Source organism: Prionailurus bengalensis, chromosome B4 (assembly GCF_016509475.1).
Source record: "Prionailurus bengalensis isolate Pbe53 chromosome B4, Fcat_Pben_1.1_paternal_pri, whole genome shotgun sequence".
NCBI classification, from domain to species: Eukaryota; Metazoa; Chordata; class Mammalia; order Carnivora; family Felidae; genus Prionailurus; species Prionailurus bengalensis.
Genome location: NC_057358.1, coordinates 22,745,043 through 22,766,682, shown reverse-complemented (window position 1 = coordinate 22,766,682; position 21,640 = coordinate 22,745,043). Strand labels below are relative to the sequence as shown.

General features: G+C 45.9%; 1 protein-coding gene across 16 annotated transcripts in view; it reads right to left on the bottom strand.

Moving 5' to 3' along the window:
• The window catches only part of KIAA1217 (KIAA1217 ortholog), a 760,759-nt gene that overhangs the window by 38,874 nt on the left and 700,245 nt on the right, over window positions 1-21,640 (bottom strand). For 12 of the 16 annotated variants that reach the window (XM_043564643.1, XM_043564640.1, XM_043564637.1 and 9 more), the window contains 3 exons: window positions 8,683-8,787; window positions 8,116-8,166; window positions 1,519-1,669 (listed from right to left, as the gene is read on the bottom strand). In XM_043564643.1, the coding sequence (XP_043420578.1) occupies window positions 1,519-1,669; window positions 8,116-8,166; window positions 8,683-8,787 (307 nt within the window). The remainder of the gene's footprint in view (window positions 1-1,518; window positions 1,670-8,115; window positions 8,167-8,682; window positions 8,788-21,640) is intronic. The other 4 variants (XM_043564641.1, XM_043564652.1, XM_043564651.1 and 1 more) reach the window with 1 other exon arrangement.

The window sequence follows — 21,640 nt, the reverse complement described above, 5'->3', positions numbered from 1 at the left end:
ATTCTGTCAGGTTAAGAGCTGGCTGGAGCTGAGTGGTGACTGACCTTGAGAAGGGCCAACTTGCCGTTGTCCCTCCTCCATTTCACTTGTTAAGTTACTGCCTGGACACTGTAGGCAGTGGACTTTGTCACCTGGCACACACCCTCAGCCCAAACCATGCACTCCACCACCACAAAGTGTATTTAAAGTTGCAAAGTGAGGCAAAGTTGACGCAGAGGATGAGGAACGTCACGGATGACGTGACTCAGAAGAGCACTGAAATGACTTCGTCTGGGATGTCTAAAGTATCTGGGACATTGCCTGGGAGACAGAGTAGCCTCTGGAGACCCGAGCACTGAGCAGTGTGGTCTGTTCTGACGGCCCTCACGGTCCAAGGTGGGGCCCCCGGGCAGGGCTCTCAAGCCAGCTGCCTTTCTGTTTGTTCCGCGTAGATAGAGGGCGAGAGGAAGTCGCCACCTTAGCTTTAATTAGGTGGTGAAAAATGTAGGGCTCAGGCCACGAGTGAGCTGAAGAGAGACACAATCTGGGGCATTGAAGCCCTTTCCACGTTGCAACTCCCTTACCAGCCCAGGAAGTTCCGTCCCCCTGGCTACTGACAATGCCATGCTCCCTGTGGCTGCTCAAGGTTTCCCAGTGGGTTGACTTCTACCAAGGTTTAAATGAGCTTCTTGAAGTCAGGGAAGATGCCTGGGTACTAAGCCAGCACTATACCTGCGATGATTAACCCACCACAAAGGTAGGGGCATGAGGCAGACACGTGAACCATCTCACAGAGATCTCACAAAGTGATCTCATAAAGAAATGCACAGCCCCAGCCCCTGATACCCGGAACCACCAGATACGCTATTCTGCTTCAATGGATCGATGGGACCCATTCACCAAGATTAGTGACACAAAAGGTCGTTTTCCCTTTCTGCTGATTCCCAGGCGGTTCACATATTCCCGAACAATGGAAAAAGGGAAGGAAAATATTACGGAACACACAATCCAAATAAAATGCAAATGTTTTCCTCAACAAATTTTCCACGAGGGCTTCTTTTCCTTACGAATTCATCTTCTAGTCTAAACTCGTATTTCTAAAGACACCATAGTCGCTTGCAAAAAAAGCTTAGCTTTGTGCATACTCGTTGAAGAGAAGCCAGGAGCTGAAACCCTGCAAGCAGTAAGTCTTAACTGGCTATTACAATGCTCCACAGGCTCCTCTTTCTAGCCCTCCTCCAAAAAACAGATGTTTAATGATTTTTTCATGTGTAAAAGCATGCTTAGCTTCAAGAAGTGGTTATAGATTGACTCGAGTTGTGATGAAAGGCTCTAGACCAAGATGACGTGTTCAAGAGAGGAAACCGTGCCTTTAGGGTGCTACCCTTTATGTTTTCAGTTAGCCCTTAGGAGGGAAGGGTAGAGAGAGCCCCGGGAAGGTGCTGAGTGGCTAGGGTTGCTGGAGGTGAACAGGGAGGAGAAAGCGGATTCTGGGGAACTAGGACAGAAGACGTTGTCCACAAGGAACTCATTCAGTACCTGAAGCTGTCGTATCTGTTGGAGCTGGAGCTTGAGTTCGGCCACACTCCGCCTCATGTCAAGCAGGCTCATGTGCATGGCCGAGGAGCCGGCAGGCAGGGGCTGGCTGGCTGGCCCTGAGGACTCCAGTGCGCTGACAGTCTTTCCCCCAGAAACATGGAGTGTTCCTAGGAGAAAAGAGTAGCCAAGAACCTAAGCATCCCAGAAAGGAAAGTCTAAATCCCATCCCCATACAGATTACTGGTAAGTCCTTCATTATGAACAAAAATTTTTTAAGTTAGGTTGGTCCTCTAAAAGGGGAAAAAGGGGCGCCTGGGTGGCGCAGTCGGTTGGGCATCCAACTTCAGCCAGGTCACGATCTTGCGGTCCGTGAGTTCGAGCCCCGCGTCGGGCGCTGGGCTGATGGCTCAGAGCTTGGAGCCTGTTTCCGATTCTGTGTCTCTCTCTCTCTCTGCCCCTCCCCCGTTCATGCTCTGTCTCTCTCTGTCCCAAAAATAAAAAAATAAAACGTTGAAAAAAAATTAAAAAAAAAATAAAAGGGGAAAAAAAGGAATTGGGTTTAAAATGATGAAACATTCATGCATTGTTATAGTATGTGGTCTGTAAATGTCACATCCTAGAAGGCAGATCATAAGACAGTAGGTATAACATAATGCCACATTAAGGAAGCTAGCTAGCTGTCTATCTTTTGTCTGTCTGTCTGTCTATCTATCTTCTTTAAATACACAGGTTTGCACAGAGCAAAGATTAGCTGTATATATAACAAAGTGTTAACATTCTCTCCGGCTAGTAGTATTCCATGAGTTATATATTTTTTATATTACTACTTTTTGTAGTTTTAAATCTGCATAGTGAGTGTGTGGATTTTTACAACAAAAATATAAATTTTTAAGCTTTTTTTTAAACATTTATTCATTTTTGAGAGACAGAGAGAGACAGAGCATGAGCGGGGGAGGGGCAGAGAGAGAGGGAGACACAGAATCGGAAGCAGGCTCCAGGCTCTGAGCTGTCAGCACAGAGCCCGACACGGGGCTTGAACTCATGAACCATGAGATCATGACCTGAGCCAAAGTCGGATGCTTAACCGACTGAACCACCCAGGTGCCCCCAGAAAAATAAGTTTTTCAATTCTGGGACCTAACACAGTGCTTATATGACTACTTCCTGCAGGCAGATGTATCCTGAGAACAGGCACTTAGTTCGGGGCAGATTCAGCCAGTCACCAAGGGAAAAGGAACAGGATACTCTTATGGACCTCTTCAAGGTTTTCAGACCAAAAGAAGCAGGACTCCTGCTCACATCTCCTTCAGTGAGAAAATCAGGTATGGTACAAAATTCTCTAGGAGAAGAATAAAAAAAGGCAGCAGAAAGAAACTCTTCCTAAATAGTTTTCTAGCTGCCATAAACTTGTGCTCTGTGGGTCCAACTTAAACAAGCCTTGTGGATTTCATAAGTCCATCCGGGAAGGGCCTGATTCGACAAAGTGTGCTTTAGAAAATGCCTCAAAAAGGATCCCAAGTGCCACTGACAGGATCAGCAAGGTACGGGAATCAAAAGAAAGTGCTGTTGTATTTATAGGACAGTGCAATTCTCTGGAATGGGCCTCCAGAGTAGACTCTGAATTCACATTACACACGCACATATACACACACGCACGCGCCCACCATCTTCTGGTTAGCTCTCTTTTCTGCAAAGCACAACGTGGAAGGTTGGCGATAGGCTGGGCAGGCCTTCGAGGACAGAATCCTGTTGTGCCTCTGCACAGTCTGAAGTGGACGCAGCACAGGGGCCTCTCTTTCCATCTGGGCTGAGCAACCAAGGGATCCCTTCCCTCCCCAGCACGCACAGCCCTGAAAGCCTCAGCGGGGCTGCTCCAGGGTCTAGATGGTGTGCCAGTGAGTGAGGGAGGGCACAGCTGTCCTCTTGCTTGGTCTCAGCAATGCCAGTGAGAGCTGACGGCACACCAAGTTCCTCACCCCTAGAGGACCACTTTCCCAGCCCTCTCGTGGCCCCCTTGCGGAAGTCAGGATCACAGAACAGAAAGCAGCATAGGGATTTCCAAAGGAACCCCAGCAAAGCAGACAAAGAGCTGGTCTTTGTACGAGCTAACTCCTATCATCACCGGTCGCGGCTCTGACCAACTTTTGTCTGTTCCCCCTCAAATCAAAATCACCCCCAGAAGAGCAAAGTGTTCCAAAGAATATTCTCCCAGGGGCACCTGGGTGGCTCAGTCCGTTGAGCGTCCAACTCTTGCCCACACCGTCGAGGTATTTCTCCAGCGAAAACGATACGGTGCCAGCTAGCTACCTCGCATGCGGCATTCAGAACTGCTCCGCTATTCTTCAGCCTGGGAAGGCACCCCTTCTTTCTATCTCCCCCCTTCCCCTGACACACCGTGAGGACACCGCAGCGCTCACGACCTCCTGCACGGAGGAAAAGTCGGAGACCACATACCATCTGTGAGAGTTGAATGCTGAACACTGGTTTTAAAAAGTACCTCTCACCACCAAACGTCTTTATGGAATCTCCACTCATTTGTAAAATTTCTTCACCTCTAACTTAATCCGCTAAATCTGGTTTCTAACTCCATCGTTCACTGAAATGGCCACCGGTCAGGGGTCACCCCAACAGATGCTGGGCTGACATGAGATCTCCTTGGCGTCATGCTGGGCATTGTCACTCATTTACTTCTGTTTCAGTCAGTTTTAACTGTTCCTATCCCCTTTCTCCTTACCTTTCTGCTGTTCCATCTTGGTCACTGTCTTTTCTGATTTTTTCCTCAGCCAACCCTTTAAATCCTGGTATGTTTTCCTGGGACTGCTTCTCCTCTCCCTGGATATATTTCCACCTGCAAATGTCTCCCACATCTTTGTCTCCAGCATCCAGTTATCTTCAGATGCACGTACCAATACCTTCCCATCGCTTCCGGACTTTTCCACAAGCAGGTCAAATTCACTATTTCTCTTCATCTTCTCTACACCTCTGTCTCTGTAAGTCTTATGTTAGCCAGTGGCACTATTATCCTCCCAATGATTTAAACCACAACCCTGGAAATCACTCTCAGTATCTACTTCCTAGGTGTGTGACCTCAGGTAGGGAACATGACCTCTTTCTCTCTCAGTTTCCTCATCTGTAAAATGGACAAATGGGTAAATTGTGTAGGATAATGGAACCAACGCAGGTAAACTGCTTATGCCAGTGTTTGGCGCAGACAGAACCCCCACTGCAGTTAGCTGTGATTATTATTTCTCTGAGAAGAGGGCGCAGGAGTCTCTGCCAGCCTCCCCTCCTCACTTGGAGGGTCAGCAAGTGGAAAGGCTGGGGGAGCAGGTGCCCTGAAATCTACGGATGGAGCTGTGATTGGTGGGTGGGAACCTGAATGTTAAATGAGTCCCCTTTCAGACGAGACGTGCACAGGGTGTGTGCTCGCCACGCCCACACGGGAGGTGCTCGTACTCTGCTCCCACCAGGCCCGGACTGGTCCGGAGAATCGGGGTGCAGTCGGCAGACCTCACTCCTTTCCGTGCACCTCGCCCTTTCCAGGCAACGCCCACCCCCGCCTTTCTCCTACCCAGCCCGCCCTTAGGTCATTCACTTCAGTCAAGTACTTTGTAATGTGAACCTTATTAATGCAGATATGATGTGATTTTAATGTATCCTGTTGTGACAGAAAGAACACAGGTTTGGGAACTGGCAAGACCGGCCATGACTTGTACTAGCGAGCAGTGTGGCTCACATCTTCCTTAGAGGATTAGATGTGTTCAATGATATAACATACGATATAAAACATCTGGTATGTCCTTGAAATGGGAGGCTCCTTCTGTTCTCTTCTGTCCACAGTAAACCAAATATTCCTAAAGTAACGAGAAATCTGGGTTTCCGTTTTTTGGTTTTTTTTTTATTTTTTTATGTTTATTTATTTTTGAGACAGAGACAGAGCATGAACAGGGGAGGGGCAGAGAGAAAGGGAGACACAGAATCTGAATCGGGCTCCAGGCTCTGAGCTGTCAGCACAGAGCCCCATGCGGGGCTCGAACTCACGGACTGTGAGATCATGACCTGAGCCGAAGTCGGAGACGCTTAACCGACTGAGCCACCCAGGCGCCCCTGGGTTTCCGTTTTTTATTTACCCTGGGCCAAATGAGCTCCTTGACTTCTCTATAATTCCCTGGACATGTCTACAGAAGAGGGATTATCCTTTTTTGTCTCGTAGCTTACTTCCTAGGATTCTGGAAGAATTAATATACTTTGCACCCCCGTACAAGGCTGCTATGGCAACGAGAGCCCCGTGGACCACATCTAGCCCTGACACATTAGAACAAGAGAGACCAAACCCAGCAGAGACTTGGGGAACAACGCGCGTGCAGTTGCCAATGGCGTCATGGGCTGGCTCAGCCTTTCAGAGGAGAAAGCTGGCAGCATGTTGCCAGTGCTACTAAAGCTTGTCCCTCTGGACTTATTGATTCCACTTTGGGAAACACATCTCAAGGAAGTTACACCTGTTCCTCTCCCCTGGTTCTAAAAGAGACAGGGACAAAAATTTTCAACACTAAGAAATGAAACAGCCTACATACCTCTAAAGAGATTGGGGCACCTTCACACAAAAGGATGAGGTAAAAACGACAGGTGGGACCGTGTGGCTGTGGGTCACATGTGGGGCCATACACTCAGTCTTCCCATCTGGAGCATGGGAATGACAACTGTGCCTATCCTGCGTAGATGTGTCAGGAGCTAATGAGTTCACGCATGAAAAGCACTCAGAACGGTGTGGGGCATAGAAGAAACACTCACTGTTTCCCATGATGAGCATGATGATATCACCAAAAGTGAAAAGGGGTAAAGGGACAATGTAAAAGAGTACGTACACATTGATTAGAACAATGGTGTCGGGTACTCATCATTTCTAGAATCGAATCCAGAGGAACGGAAGGTTGCAGTGTTCGGTAGGCAAACTTTGTTCTCCCCAGCTTCACTGAGACTTGATCGACACACAACATTGTGTACCTTTAGGATGTGTTGATTTGATATACTTATATATTACAATAGGATTACTACCACAGTGTTAGCTAACACGCCCATCATGTCACATGATTACCATTTCTTTTTTGCGGCAAGAACATTTAACATCTATTCTCTTGGCAACTTTCAAGGGTACAGTTGAGTACTGTGATCTGTAATCACAATGCTGGGCATCAGATCCCCAGAACGTGTTCATCTTCTAAATGAAGTCTGTACTCTTGACCAACACCTCCCCACTTCCCCCAACCTTCAGCCCCTGGTGACCACCATTCCGCTGTCTGTTTCTATGAGTTCACTAGATTCCTTTTTCCCCCCTTTACATTCATAATTGGTGAGAAAATAAAAGAAGGAATGAATATCTCTCCAACAAACTGGCAATCGTTCTGAAGACAGGTTTAGCAATTTCCGCTAAATAATTCTCTGGCTGAAGCCAAGGCCGCTGATTGATTTCTGAGTAAACCAGCAAATCCCATGAGGATTGGAAATGCTGGACTCCCAACCCTCCTGGCTTTACAGCTCAACTGCCTGTAGTCAGCTAGGGCAGAACCAGGTCTAACAGTGGACTCAGCTGAAGTCCCAAGGCCTGTCCATTCTACCATCAGCATGACACTCTGTGGCTTCCCCAAATTAGGGGTTTCACCCAACTTGCCACATGCTTCCTGTATAACTCAGTAGCCAAACATGTCCCTGGTCATGATTTCTATTTCTAATCCAACACAAGGGAAGATCTCTTACTCTTGAGAGGAGGCCCGCTTTGAGCCTGCGGCAGAAGACGTACATTAAATATACCTGGATAGTAGGGGACTCCACTGGGCATATAATTGGAGCTGCTTTTGGGGGGATGCTGGCATTTAAAAAGCTGGCCTTGGTCCAAGCACACCTTCTCTTCCCACCTCTATCACTGGCTCCCTTCTTGTCCGTTCCCATTCTGCAGCTGGGCTGAGGTCCTTACTCATCGCAGAACCTTCCAGTGGCTTCACTTTTTGCACTAAGAGTAATGTCTAAATTCCTTACCACGGCATTTGCCCATGCCTCCCCTCCCCTCAATGGCTCTTCCTCTCCCCACTCACTCACCTCAGTCCCATTCATCCTTTGGGCCTCAGCTTATGTCACTTCCTCAGGGAAATGTCTTAGTCTAGGCTAACTCTGTGGATGAAATCCTCACCCTGCGCTTCTTCTTACCACTCAGAACTACTCGTCCTGTATCTGTTTCTCCCACCGGCTTAGGAATTCAGGCAGGCAGCCCTGTCTGAATTATGCCCACTGTCTTTGCCCAGTGCCAGGCACATATATATTTGTGGGATGTATGGCCATATACGCATGTAAATGAAAGAAGAATGAATGAATGAATGAATGAAGACAGAAGGGAGAGGACTGAAGGGCTTAGGCCATCTCCCCTCCCCTGAATGAATGACTCATCTGGAATTTCAGCGTTATGCAGGGAAGGTGTGGTGGGTCAGGCGTCATCCAGAAAGCCTCTGAAATCACACCAATTAGGCGACTTAGGGACAGGTTAAATGCTCCGAAACAAGCCAGAGCTCATCAAAGGCAGCCTGCAGAGGCTCTGAGGGACACTTACCTGCACCATCTGTGTGGCTCTTATTGGCTGTGGATTTCATCATTTTCTCGCTGGATAAAAGAAAAAGAGAGTCAGCTATACAGTTTCCCAAATGCCCTTTTTCTCCCCCCCTTCCATTGACTATTCTAAGCAATCAGCAGCAGCTAGTGATGGTATTAAGCAATGTGTTTTAGCATCAGCGTCACTATCGGCCGGGATGGAAGAGGCTTCCCAGGTATGCGTCTGACACTGCCGGTGGAATGCGGCTGAGGCACGCTCACGACTGTCGGATGAGGTGGATGTGGAGACGTGTGGATGGCGCTGGCAGGCACTGCACAGTGGTCCATGAAGCCACATGCACTCTGGGAAACCCACCTACCCTCCTTGGGCCAAAGTGTTACCTTCGACCAAGAATTACCGGAAGGAAAAAACAAACAAACACACACACAAACCACGATTCATAGAGATGTGCATATTTTCAGCCTTGAGATGATTACAAGGAAACGGATTTGAATGAAGGAATGATCTTAATGATTAAAGAGAAACAGATCGAATTATCTGTAATTGGTTTGCTTTCTTCTTTTTACCTAGACGCATCTTTGCTATTACTCGTAATGGGCCCTTTAAAAAGCGCAGACTGAACAAGACCAGTTAAACTGGCAATCTGTTTCTCCATGGCTTGCATCCTCTCTCTGGAAAACAAGAGAATGGTTTGTTAAAGCTACATTGGCTTTCAGACTGGTTTGTCTGGGTGAATGATCACCTGAGGGTTATAAAACGTACCACCTAGGAGGCTGGCAAAGTTCACCCCATCCTGGCTCGGGGAATGTTGCAGAGCCGACAAAGCCCTGCTGAGTTCAAGAGTCGATGATCAGAGGTTAATATTAACTCAGTGATCTCACTGAGAAAACACCGGTCAGATGAGAAACGGGCCTTCTGGAAAATCGAACAGCGCCTCCTTCGGAAATGATTCTGTGTGCGCGTCGTGTTTTTGAGGCTTTCTGCCCTGCTTTCGCTATTTTCTCTCTGGCACCAGCGGTGTCCCAGGCCAGCTGTGGCCTAGTGGCACAGACTTCCAAGCTGTCCTCGTCAGCTGGGAGGCTGCTGCCTGATTTTGGTGTCAATGACAGAGATGTTTGTGGAGAGTGGAGTGATACTTGTTTCATAGCCCAAAAGCAACACACGTGAATGTCTTTTAAGGAAAAACATGATTGGGATCAATCTCTTGACTTGGGGGTAGGGGATGTTCAATGTAATGTCATAGGAACCTTAACCCGGGGCCTTTTACAGGATCAAGTAGGAAGACAAATATCCCTAACAGCTTCGGTCATCTTAAGACACAAATGAAGAATCCCCTACACAGTTATGTCCCCTACACAGACACCGCACGTTAGTGTTCGGGGCCCTTTCATGCTCCATCACAATTCATCAGGCCTTTGAAACAGGCTCACATTTCTGTACCTCGGACAATGGCAGTTTTACAGAACGATTAGCATTGTTTTCAATACATTATACACACGTCACCACAACAAAGTAACCTCTACTGAGTAATGGGCAGCACAAATGTGAATTCAATGACCCTTATGTGGTAGCTTAAAACAATACAGGGAAGAGAGTTGAGAACAGTTTGAATAGTGTGGGCACCTCGCCTGCCAACATATCCCATCAGCAGATGTCAACTTGAGACAGAGAAGTGAACCCACTCTTCACTGTGGGTCTCCGCCCCACAGACCTCTGTAGTGTTAGCAACAGTGATTCCTGTACTACAAATGGTATATGCGCACATCGTGGCTTTTAAACACAAGCCAACTTCTTTATCTGGTACCCAATGGAAAAAATCACTGTGGTCTGTTCCTCCTCTAGAAAAAAATAATCGGTTAAGTTGGACTAATTGAGAGATGATGTATCTGAATCTCAAAGTTCATGGCAATCAAGAGGATTTTTAAGGGTCATTTTGTCTAGACACAACCTTTAGGCCTTGCATTTTGCCTTGGGAGTATAACCTTTAGCGCAATATGAATCACTGAAGTTAATTTCCCAATTACGAGTTTCTGACTTCACAATTTCATGCATTTTCTTTAGCTTAAAATGGATCGTTCTGTCCCAAGACTGAGTTTCTTGGATGTGAGTCATACAGTCTGAATAGTTACCGGTTCTGAACATGATAAGGAAAAAAAAAACCAGCTGATGTATTAATAATATGATCTCTTAGTTCTAATGGTATGGAGAGGAGAAATCTCAAATAGTCTGAGCCGAAATTCCATGGAAGGGCTTTCCAGGTATTTCCAGGCAGAGTAGTGAAGACCAAACATCAAAGCTGCAGAACATTTTGAGTCTTACACCTGTGCTCTTGGCCTTGTCTCTGCCATAAGACAGAACATGTGCCAAAGAGACAAGTTAGTAAGAAATTTCAGTCAAGAAAACAGGTTAGTAAATATCCAACGGAAATCCCAAGCTTATCAGACCCATATCGCAAAGAAAATATGGGTGGTGGTCAATCATGCTGCCTTCATGTGGGAGAGACAGCCTTAGTCAAATGGGCTCGTGGGAAATGAATGACTCCCAGCAGCCCTGCTGAGCACTGGATGGAAGTCGTCCAGTGCCCCCATTCTTCCCAAGGTAATGCTGGAGTCAAGCTCATGGCCCTAAGGGTGCAGGTGCATTCAGAACCACCTTGAGATGTACTAGCTTATTCAATTCTAGGAAAATGCAAAGGATTCCTTCCTTCCTTCCTTCTTTCCTTCCTTCCTCCCTCCCTCCCTTCCTTCCTTCCTCCCTCTCTCTTTTTTAAGTGGGATGACATTTTTAGAGTCTAGGCAGCTTTGGTTAGGGAGTGGCTTCAAACAGTCCGTGAAGCTGGAATGTGGGATAGGAAGGCGCAGTGACAACCTATCCAGACACGATGACAACAAAGTTAAGAAAGAGAAGAAAAAGGCGCCCCGTGGTGCTCAGTTGGTGAAGTGTCCAGGCTGTGATCTCACGCTTTGTGAGTTCGAGCCCTACATCGGGCTCTGTGCTGACAGTTTAGAGCCTGGAGCCTGCTTTGGATTCTGTGCCTCCCTCTCTCTCTGCCCCTCTCCCACTCACGTTCTGTCTCTCTCTCTATCAAAAATAAGTAAATATTAAAAAAAAAAAAAAGAAAGAGGAGAAAAGGCTAAGTCTATGACTGTAGGGAATAAAGGAGAATCTGACAGGTGGAAATAGCATAAGAGATTCTAACATCACCCAACCTGATTAGGGCCCAATCAGTGTTCCCTCTGATCATTGCTCTCTAGTCACCACTTTCATTACCCAGTTTAACAAAGGAGGGCAGCAGCACAAAACAGCAAGCAAAGCACCTGAATCATTCCAGGTTCAGAACACTGCTCAGTCATCATCACGGGTAGAAGTGCAGAATGTTACAGCACAGGTTGGGTCCTCTCCACATGGGTGTCCATGGGGCTTCCTTCTTACACACCTTTGACTTTTTCCTTGGCTCAGTGGGTACCTGGCTTCTCACTGGGCTCCCCCCTGACAAGGGTTTTAGGATACAGAGAAAGACAATACCTAACCAGCGCTCCATTCTTCTTTCCTCACAGAGACATGGTGCGATTAAGTCAAAATCGCAAAACTGCCTGGGGTAAGAGTTTGGGTACCGTGGAGCCCAGCCTCATACCCAGTCCTGGTACACACACACTTGGTTCCCCCTTTCGATCTGTGAGGATGGTCGTGAATGCTCCCTGAGTGGCCTCCTCCAGGCTATGTCACTGGTGGGGCCACCAGGAAGGAGCCATGATCTGTCAGAGCCTTGAGAGTTCAGAACACTTGAGCCTAATGGCCAAGAGGGAGCAATTCTCTCCCACTGTCCAGGAAATAGTGGGGAGGGTACACGACCGAGGCATCACACGGACTGATTGCACATGCGTGTCCCGCTGCCTCGGCCAAACCCGCTTTACAAAAATACAATTCTTTTGACACATGGTAATGAGAAAACTTTTTCCCTCCTATTTAATCATCAAAGTGTTTCTGGTTTCAGGATTCATTTGAGGGAGATTATCTGATTTATAAATTCATAAATAAGATTGTCTTTCCATTTCATGGTTGGTAATCTGGAAACAATTTTATGGTTTAACTAAATTACAGCAACTGGAAACTTATGCAGCCTTCTCCCATGATGAAATGTTATGAAGGATGTTTTAATGTGAAAAGGAAAAAAGAGAAATGCAGTGGAAGAAAAGAAATTAAATATGACCCTGTCATTTAATTGCAGTGGCAATTTTGTATGATAATCGTCAGAATATTAAAAATGCTTAAGCTAATTCTTGCCAATATTGTTTGGTTTAAGGTATTACAGAACTAGTTAGTATAATTACTGTTGAAAAGATGGTTTAAAAGTGATTTCATAAACCATTTTGTATCATTCCATAAACCATATTTATGTGATTAGGATGTATGGTTAACTAGTCATTTAGTGCCGTAAAGTCAGCCTGGCTGAATGCATCTTCTTGGGACCCAAGCGTAATATTAATAAAAAATTCAAGTCCAATCCAGGGAAAGTGCTGATCCCAGTATTTAAATTCCCTCTGCTACAACCAGCTTTCCCTGCAAACCCGTGTCTGCCTGTGATGAAGCAAAACCCTGACTGGGCACAGTCTGCTCTTGTCTTCAGTGAAGTTCAGGGAAGGAAAGAGTCTGCATTTGAGGGAGAGAGGGAGACACAGAAACCGAAGCAGGCTCCAGGCTCTGAGTGGTCAGCACAGAGCCCGACGCGGGGCTCAAACCCACAACCTGTGAGATCATGACCTGAGCTGAAGTCGGACCCTTAACTGACTGAGCCACCCAGGTGCCCCCATTTATACAACTTCTTGATTCAAATTTCCACCTTCGCCATTTTTTTGCCTAGAGACTTGCCTTTAGGCTGACCGAGGCCTCGTTAAACCTGAATTAAGTCCTTATCATTGTACATCTAAGTAAATTAATGGCTATTAAAAAACAAGTCGGTGCGGCAACAACTAGGAGACTGGTAATTCCTCCATAATGAATCCCTAAGGATATGGTTTTAAATATCCAGAAGTGTCAGGGAGCTGATGGAAACCAGTCAGGCGAGCTGACGGGATCAGCCTCTGTCGGAGGCGCTCACCTTCCAAACCAGCTACCAACGCTAAAACCCACTGGTGCAGGAGAGTCAATTACAATGACATTAACCAGGGCTGTTCTTCTGGGAGTGCTTACCAGGTGGCCAATCAATTCATTTCTAGTTCTAATATTTTGTGACTATTTTTGTGTTGGTTCCTGCTCATCCCGTCATCTCTCTCTCCCCAGAAAGTCAGAAACACAGTCAACAAGTCACCAACAAATGTTTCTGAGCACTTAATATGTGCTAGGCACGGAGCAATCCTCTGTGAACACAGGGGTGAATAAAGTACCATCATTCCTTCACAAAGTCACTTTTTTTTTCTTTTCTGGGAGAAATCTAAGTGAACTAAAACCCTTTAGTCTTGGCAGTGACAAAGGCATTTTCCAGAGCTGAACAGTGAACAGGCTTAAAGCTAGGCGATGCCCTTGTTTGCTCATGCCCTGATTCTCTGGTATGAGGGGGAAAAAAAACCCAAAGTAATTAAAGACACTGTTTTCAGAAGAGTTCAACAGAACACTGGAATTCAAATTATCTGAATTTGTGGTAAAGCTTTTCAAATAGGACTCTGAGCAATGAACTTTCTATTTCTGCCTGATGTTAACCTACTGGTGAAAAAAACTGTAGAACTAAAAACATTGCTCCAAAAACTCCCCATAAATTTAACTTCTCATGGAAACATCTAGATTTATGGAGGAGACACTGATGGAGTTGGTAGTCACTGCAAAGGGGCTGCAATGTTTTGTATGTATTAAGATCGACCCCATCCTCACCCCGTTGCATGCTGCTCAGGGAGAACGACCATGTCTGGCAATTTTTCTCATGTTCTCAGTCCTTAGATGAAAACTGGGCACACAGAAGGTCATGAAGAAATATCGTTTCTAACACTGGCCTTGAAGGCTGCTATTTCTCTCCTTGTCCTCTGCTCACGGAGAAGGAAGACTGGGTATGTTCATGTTTCCTATTACCCCTTCAATTCATTGTTCTGTCTGAGCTCACAACATCTCCCATGCTTCTGAATTCTGAGTTACTCATCTGTGAATGCCCTACGAGCATCTAGGAAGTTCCCTCACATCCTTGGAGAACTTCAGTGTGGGAAGCTGGCCTCCTGTCTGTCACATTCCAATCCATTATCTCTTGTGGCTTCAATATCTGCTTGGATAACCTTTCGAAGTTGGCCAATACAGACCTTCAGCACTTCTTCATAGACATGCTCTGACCTTACATTCTTACTTGGTATGCTTTTACTGTCTAGATCTAAAAGTCCAAGTTTTCACCAAGTCAAGAAGGAAACCATGACCGAAGCTGAGGTGTTCACCTGGAATGCTCTGCATTTTACTTATGGACACAAAGATACATGCATTTAACGGCACCTATAAAGAAACAGGCTAAAATGGAGCCCCGTTTACAAGGGACCAGGGAAAAAAGCTATTTCTAATCTTTCTTCATAACCTCACAGAGGCACTGAGAAAACGGAGGTTTGTAATAGGGATGTTAAGAGAGAATTTTGTGAGAATGACAGTATTCCTTGGAATAAACAGTTCTTCACATATTAGCCAGTAACTGATGCTGTTTCCCCTAAAGGACTCAGATGACATTGGAAGGCCAGCAACTTCAACAATCACTGAGTGTGAGTGCTGGGACGGACACTGAGGGGGTAAATGATGCCAGTCTTTCTTGCCGACCCCAGGCTTCAGAGGACCCCAATGGGGTGGGCACAGCTGGCTGAGTTCTAAGAGGTGCGTGTGCTCCAAGCAATCAGGTGCCCCTGGATGATAGACACAGAGCAGTCTCCTGGGGAAGAGCACCTCCTCCTAGAAGGTAATGTGTGAATGAAGCCCAAGAGAATAGGAGTTAGCAGAGGGAGAAGAGGAAGGAGAAGAGAGTAGAAGAGTGTTCTAAGGGGAGTCCCAGGGCAAGAGCAGAAGCATTAGACTAATACAATTTAATGGAAGCAAAAACTGTGGACCAGGAATTAATCTAGACCTGTGCTCTGACTCCAGAAGTGGGCAGGGGCAGGGTACGGAGACTTGGCAGGAGGCAAGGGTAGCAGATCAGGTAAGAGTGGTGGTGGCTGGGACCAGTGTGGCATCCATGAGGTCAAGAACTACGGCTGGAGTCAAGGAACCTTTGGTATTGAACTAACAGCATTCTCTGGTTGTCCAAATGGGGAGTGCGAGAGCCAGCAATCAAGATGGCACCCGAGGCTTTCCACCTGAGTAAGGAATGAATGAAGCTGCCGTGCCTGAGATGAGAAGACAGGAGCTCATCTTCGGACACACGGGGTTCAAGCCAACCAACAGACATCCGAGGGGGGTGGGGAACACAAAATCTGCACTCACACGTCACTTAATGCCTCCAAGCCTCAGCTTCCTCAACCGTCAAACTAGGCTAACAACAGCCTTCCCTGTCCCACAGGGCTGTCATCCTACAGAGGCCCAGGAAATGACGGCAAAGGAGAAAGTATATGTGCAAGCACCTTATAACCTACAGAACATTAGGGGTGCACATGGCTTCCTTTAACCCTTTGACTTCATTCACTCAGCAGATATTTTTCTGGCATCGATTGTGTGCCAGGCACAGTTCCAGTGGCCGGGGGATGTAACGGTGAATGAAACAGAGGGCTTGCTCTCATCGAATTTACATTCTAGGGGATGAGGGTAATGGTACAACAACGATTTATGTACGTGTATAAATAGATGTATATGGTCTTATATAGAAATATGTATTTTATGTATTTAATTATATGTGTGTGTGTGTGTGTGTGTATGTGTGTGTGTGTGTGTTGCAACTTTAATTACAACGGCCGGTAAGGGCCTCGCTGAGCTGATGGTGTTGGAGTAAAAGCCCTGATGTTGGTGAGGAGCCAGTCAGGTAGACATGTGGGAAAAGAAGGCACAGGGTACAGAAAGAGCATATGCAAAGTCCCTGAGGCAGGAAAGGCCTGACAAGTTCAAACACAGGAAGCCAGTGATGGAGGAACTTGTGACAGGTTATGCAAAAGGCTGAATGAGCTTTCAACATGCAGAGGAAATAGGCCCTTCAAAGTCTCCTGCCCCTTGCCAATCTTCTTATGCCCAACACTCAAATACCATGTCTGAAATGCTGCCAGACTTAGAATTCTAGAATTACAGAATTTTCTGGTTGAAAGGAACTTATTTAGGTCCCACACATTTACAGATTTCCTTCCATTCTGGTTCAGTGATCTTGACAAGCAAAAAAAAAAAAAAAAAAAAAAAAAGGTGTGGCAGGCCCAGCAGGTCAGGCAAAGCACAGCCTCGCCCAGGTCTGTGCTCCCAAGAGTATAATCACTCCTTGCAAACGATGTTCCAACCGTGTTCTGCCCAGCACAGCAAATGCGCCTGGGAGTTCTCCAGGTAGCTTTTAATCTATTTCACAACTTGCTTTCTGGGCATGCTGTCCTGGCTGGGACCAGAATACAGTCCCAAGTCAGGCATGAGGATACCCACATCCAAATGGCCAGATCCAGTGGCCCTGCAGGAATAAGTCAGTATTGCTCTTATTTATAGAGAATTTTCCAGTTCACTGTCCAGTTTCTACCCATGTTGATTAGAGCTGCACAGAACCACTGAGAGGTTCCAGCGAAGGGCATGGAGGTTTAGCAAGGCAGAGGTTCTCCTAAAGACACACGGCTAGTTCACCTGCGATCCCATGATCTGGTGCTCCCTGCACGGCTCTGAGTTGCCTCACACAGTGTGACTCACCATCTGGGGTGGGGCACTCCACATTTCCGTGGGGGCCAAGAACCTTCACTCTCCAGGACAAGCCTACACCCCGGCGTATGAAATCACCTCCTTTGCATTTTCTTTCTCTTCCCTGAGGGCAAGCTTTCATATTCATGCTCTGGAAGTGACATCTCACATTTTGTACAGGTACAAACCGGTAGGAACAGCCGTTCATTCCTGTCCCAGCTACCTGAACAGGGGCCTGTAATTCACCTTCCAAGAGAGATAGCGTCAGCGGTGATGGATAGATGGTCCCTTGACTGGTCCTAAGGGAGCTGTGACAATAAGTTCTCCACTCCCAACTGCTTTTGATCTGTGAAATCGCAGCATGAACTCAAAAGGTAATGACTCGGGAAAAGGAAGGAAGACATTTCCTACCACTGGCGTCTATCATGTCTTTTTGTATTTTGTCTTCTTAGATACTTGTGTTTACTGGGGAAGTTAGCGACATACTGCCTTTATTACAAAGACAAAAAACATATTGAGACAGTTTGATAGTGAAAACATCATGTGGCTGGAGTAACTCAAGACATGGGGCTTTTGGAAAGTCTCCTGCCTGTTTCTCCTACAACGTCAATGATGAGCACAGTGGTCTCTAAGACCCCTTCAGCTCTGAGGATGGACAGGGAGGGAGAGGAGGTATTCACTAGCACTACACGAGTGGAGTGGGCAATGCAGACTTTTTAAGACCTGCGGTTTTTGGAAGTTTGAATGAATCCTTAGACCTGGTGATATTTTTCAAACACTTCATTCATGAAAAATAAACTCCAAAGATTCAATACGGACCAGTGTAAATCTCCATCTCTGCCAGACAGAAGGACAACCAATCACAAATGAGGCTAAAATGCGTCCCTGACATCACGAGGACCCGGGATTATCCAGCTCCTGGGCCACCGGGTTACTTGGAGGAATCCTATCTTTGGGCTGGCTTTGCATTGCTTCGGGCAAGACTCTGCATTGAACTGTTCTTGCCATAGTTCAAGGAGGAAGACCCTGTACCTAAACATTTATTCCTCTTTTTGAAGAAGGCAAGGAGAAGGGAGTATCTGAATCCACAGGATGTAGGTTACTCTGGCTTTGCTGCTGGTTTCAGACGTCAGGCATCTGACTGACAGCACCTCGTGAATATTCAAAGAAGATACAGGGTGCATTTAATTTCATCTAATTAGTGACAGATGATGGCTTTCCCTTTTGAGAAATTGGTTTGCTTAAAGTAACACAGACCTTGTGACATTCATTCCACTGGTATTTTTGGTAGAATATCCCTTGTGTGAGAGCAAAGCTACCTTCATAAACTTGTCAGTTCGTTAAGTATTGTGTTTACCAGTCAGTTCTTGCCTGCATCTAGCAGCCTAAGGAATGACAAGCAAAGAATACTCAACCATGAAGTTATATTCCTATGAATTAAGTAATAATTCAATTTATTGGCGCTCATTTGACTTCTGAGGCTGGCAAAACGTCATATCCAGATGCTATTTTTTATAGTACCATAATGGCAGAAATAGAGCAAATTTTGAATCGAGATCAGTCTGTCTTTCCAAATGTTATCTTTTCACTTCATTGTGTATGTCCCTTAAATTGCAGTCCGTTCCGACATTCTCATGAAAGCTCCCAGACCAGTGTAAGTTCAGGAAAGTTCTCTTTTCTTCTGAATTCACAGCAATTACTGTCTGTATCACTTCTTTTGAATTAATTATGTACAAGCAGTCCCCAGATGATGATAGCCTTGTAATTGAAAAGTTTACTTGTACTTTCATTGTTTAGAACTTGGAATTGGTGGTTGGATTTCCAGCTGGCCCACAGAAGCCTCTTTAACCTACAATGTATTATTAGTGCTATCATTGTTCCCCATTGTTTTCAAGAAAAAAACGTGTCCTGACTTTCCAGCTGGACGTGGAGGTGTGAGAACAGATCTCCCCCGGAGTCCCAGCCTCAGGGAGAGACACTCTTTCCCCCTTAGTGGCCTGGCATGGCCTCCTCCCTTCTTTCTTCTTCACTAGGAGATAGTGTCACTCTTAGGTGACAACAAGGACATCCCTGGGCACCACCCGTGAAGGAAACCCTACTGCTGTGGTTGTTCCTGCAAAAACAGTTATTTAACCTACAATTGTAGCTCAGAAGCTTCCCGTACGGAACTGTGGCACAGCTTATATGTTTGTATCATGCTTTTAACGTTTTATATGCTGTCTTCCTGATTTCTAGTCCTTGTGCATGGGGACCACATCTATGTTTCTTTGTACGCTGTAAAGCATCCAGTCCTCAGCTCAGCACTTAAGAGGGGCTCAATAAACATTTATTGATCCATAATTAGAGCTACATGGGAAAGCAATTCAGACAAGGGCTGAATCAGTCAGGCACTGTTAGGCATCAAAACAGATAAACTCATAATGTCAGCTCTACCTGGTAGGTCTCTTTGTCATCAATTAGATAGCTCTGGTGCATTTAAAAGGATGCCCTAATCCTGGCTTGTCTTTTTGCTCCTGGACCCAAGAAGAGATGTAACCCTGACTACTCCCCTGAAATGGATTTGAAAGTGGCTTTGATATTCGCGACATTCTAGTTTGGATCTTTAAGCCCAGTTAATTCTGTTCTCTGTTCACACTTCAGTTTTATTGTCTACACACCCCCCACCTGCATTATGTTCTTCCTGGTGATACACTGGACAATTTGTTTCCTTGCTTCTTTAGGTACGGTCTTGTGTCCTGGCCAGCTCTGCGTACTGACGTCTGTTTAGCAGCATGTAGCAGAGAGCTTTGCTCAAAGTGGGGACACTCGAGCACTTACTATGTGCCAGGCACGGGACACGGCACTTAACTGTCATGAGTTGTTCTACTCCGTGAGGTAGATTCGTTACTATCATCTCTATTTTACAGATAAGCAAACTGAGACAGAGATTCAGTAACTTGTCCAAAGTCTCTACTGCTAGCAAGTGTTAGAACTGGGAATCGAACCCAGGCAGTCTGGCTTTGGAGTTCACGTTCATAAACAGGACACATTGTGGCCTCTCCATAAATCGCTGATCACAGATTGATTGAATCAAAGGTAACAGTACCAATAGTACGTTCCCACAATAATGAAGTTGCTTTCCCAAGAGGTGAAGGGCAGAATTGGAGCCATGTTTTATGAAGGTCACAATTGGCATTCCTTCATTTCTCCATTTCACTGAGTAGAAAAAGTCCACATTTCCCTTAGAGGGGTGCTTCTCAAACAGGGGCATTTTGCACCCATCCCCCCAGTGCAGGGGGTGCATTTGGCAACCTCGGGAGATATTTTGATTGTCATGACTAGGGCAGGGTAGAGGGGAGTTTTGCTACTGACATCTAGTGGGGTAGAAGCTGGAGATGCCACTAAATATCCTTTGAATCTCAGGGGAACCCCTCCGTCCCTGCAAACAACACGTTATCCTGTCCCAAATATCAATTAGTGCAGAAGCTAAGAAACCTTGTTCTAGAAAGATCCCAAGTGTAACTACTTAGGAGGTCTCTGATGTGGCTCACTTTGGACTACACATTCAGGAAAAGGAAAAAAATTATTATTTTTCAGTCATTCAGGCTCACTTCTCCAGTAGGATAGAGCATAGTTTAGAAAACCTTCAAAGGTCTACCAGTCACTATGAACATTTAAAAAAAAAATTTTTTTAATGTTTATTTTTGAGAGAGAGAAAGAGAGACAGAGCACAAGAGGGGGAGCGGCAGACAGAGAGGGAAACAGAGAACCTGAAGCAGGCTCCAGGCTTTGAGCTGTCAGCACAGAGCCCGACGCGGGGCTGAAACCCATGGACTGTAAGATCATGACCTGAGCCGGAGTCGGAAGCTTAACCGACAGCCACATAGACACCCCTACTGTGACCATTTTTAAATGACATAAATTTAAATTTAGACTTTCACTCAATCAGTTGTTCAACCAAGCATGCATCCCACCCCTCAAAGCTACCAACACAGTAACACATAATCCTCATAAAGTAAGAAAGTGAGATGAGGTGATTAAGAACAGACATAAGCTACCAGCGAGCATGTGGGCTTCCTCCCGTACACAGAAGCTCCCTGTCCTCTACTAATTGGCCCAGGGCAGGGAACTCTGCTTCTCTAAATCTGGGAATTCTTAGAAATCACGATGGGATTTCACATGGCTTTTCTTTCTCCACATGCAGGTGCCTAGGCGGGGCAAGAATTTGCTCCCCGCTGGATTCTTCACTCATTTGTTGAATTTAGCCACAGTAGTGTGGAATGGTATAAAAATATGAGTTTACCATGTCTTGAAAAATATTACATTAGGAAGAATCTGTTATACATTTGGAAAGAGAGCGATTAGTCACTTTGCAATGAGCACTCTTGAATTCTGAGTGTTCTTTCGATAAAGATACTTTACATTATAGGATCCACACTATAAATAGAAAGTAGCAAAACATAAATGTCCTAGATTTTTACAGTTCTTAAGGGCTGTTTTATGTGCCGTGAATAGAAATAACGATGCTGTTTAATGAAGGAATTTTATAGCCTAGGGAAGACAGAACCTCATGCACGGAGTCATCTGTCACACGCCCTCCCCTACGCCGGGCACTCCCTCATAGCCACATGGACCATTCTCTTCTTGGGGTCCCAGCTGAAGGGACGTCATCTGTGTAAAGCCACTCTAACACCTGAGATCATTTTCTTTCTAGACGCTCAGATAGAAGAATTGCTGTCT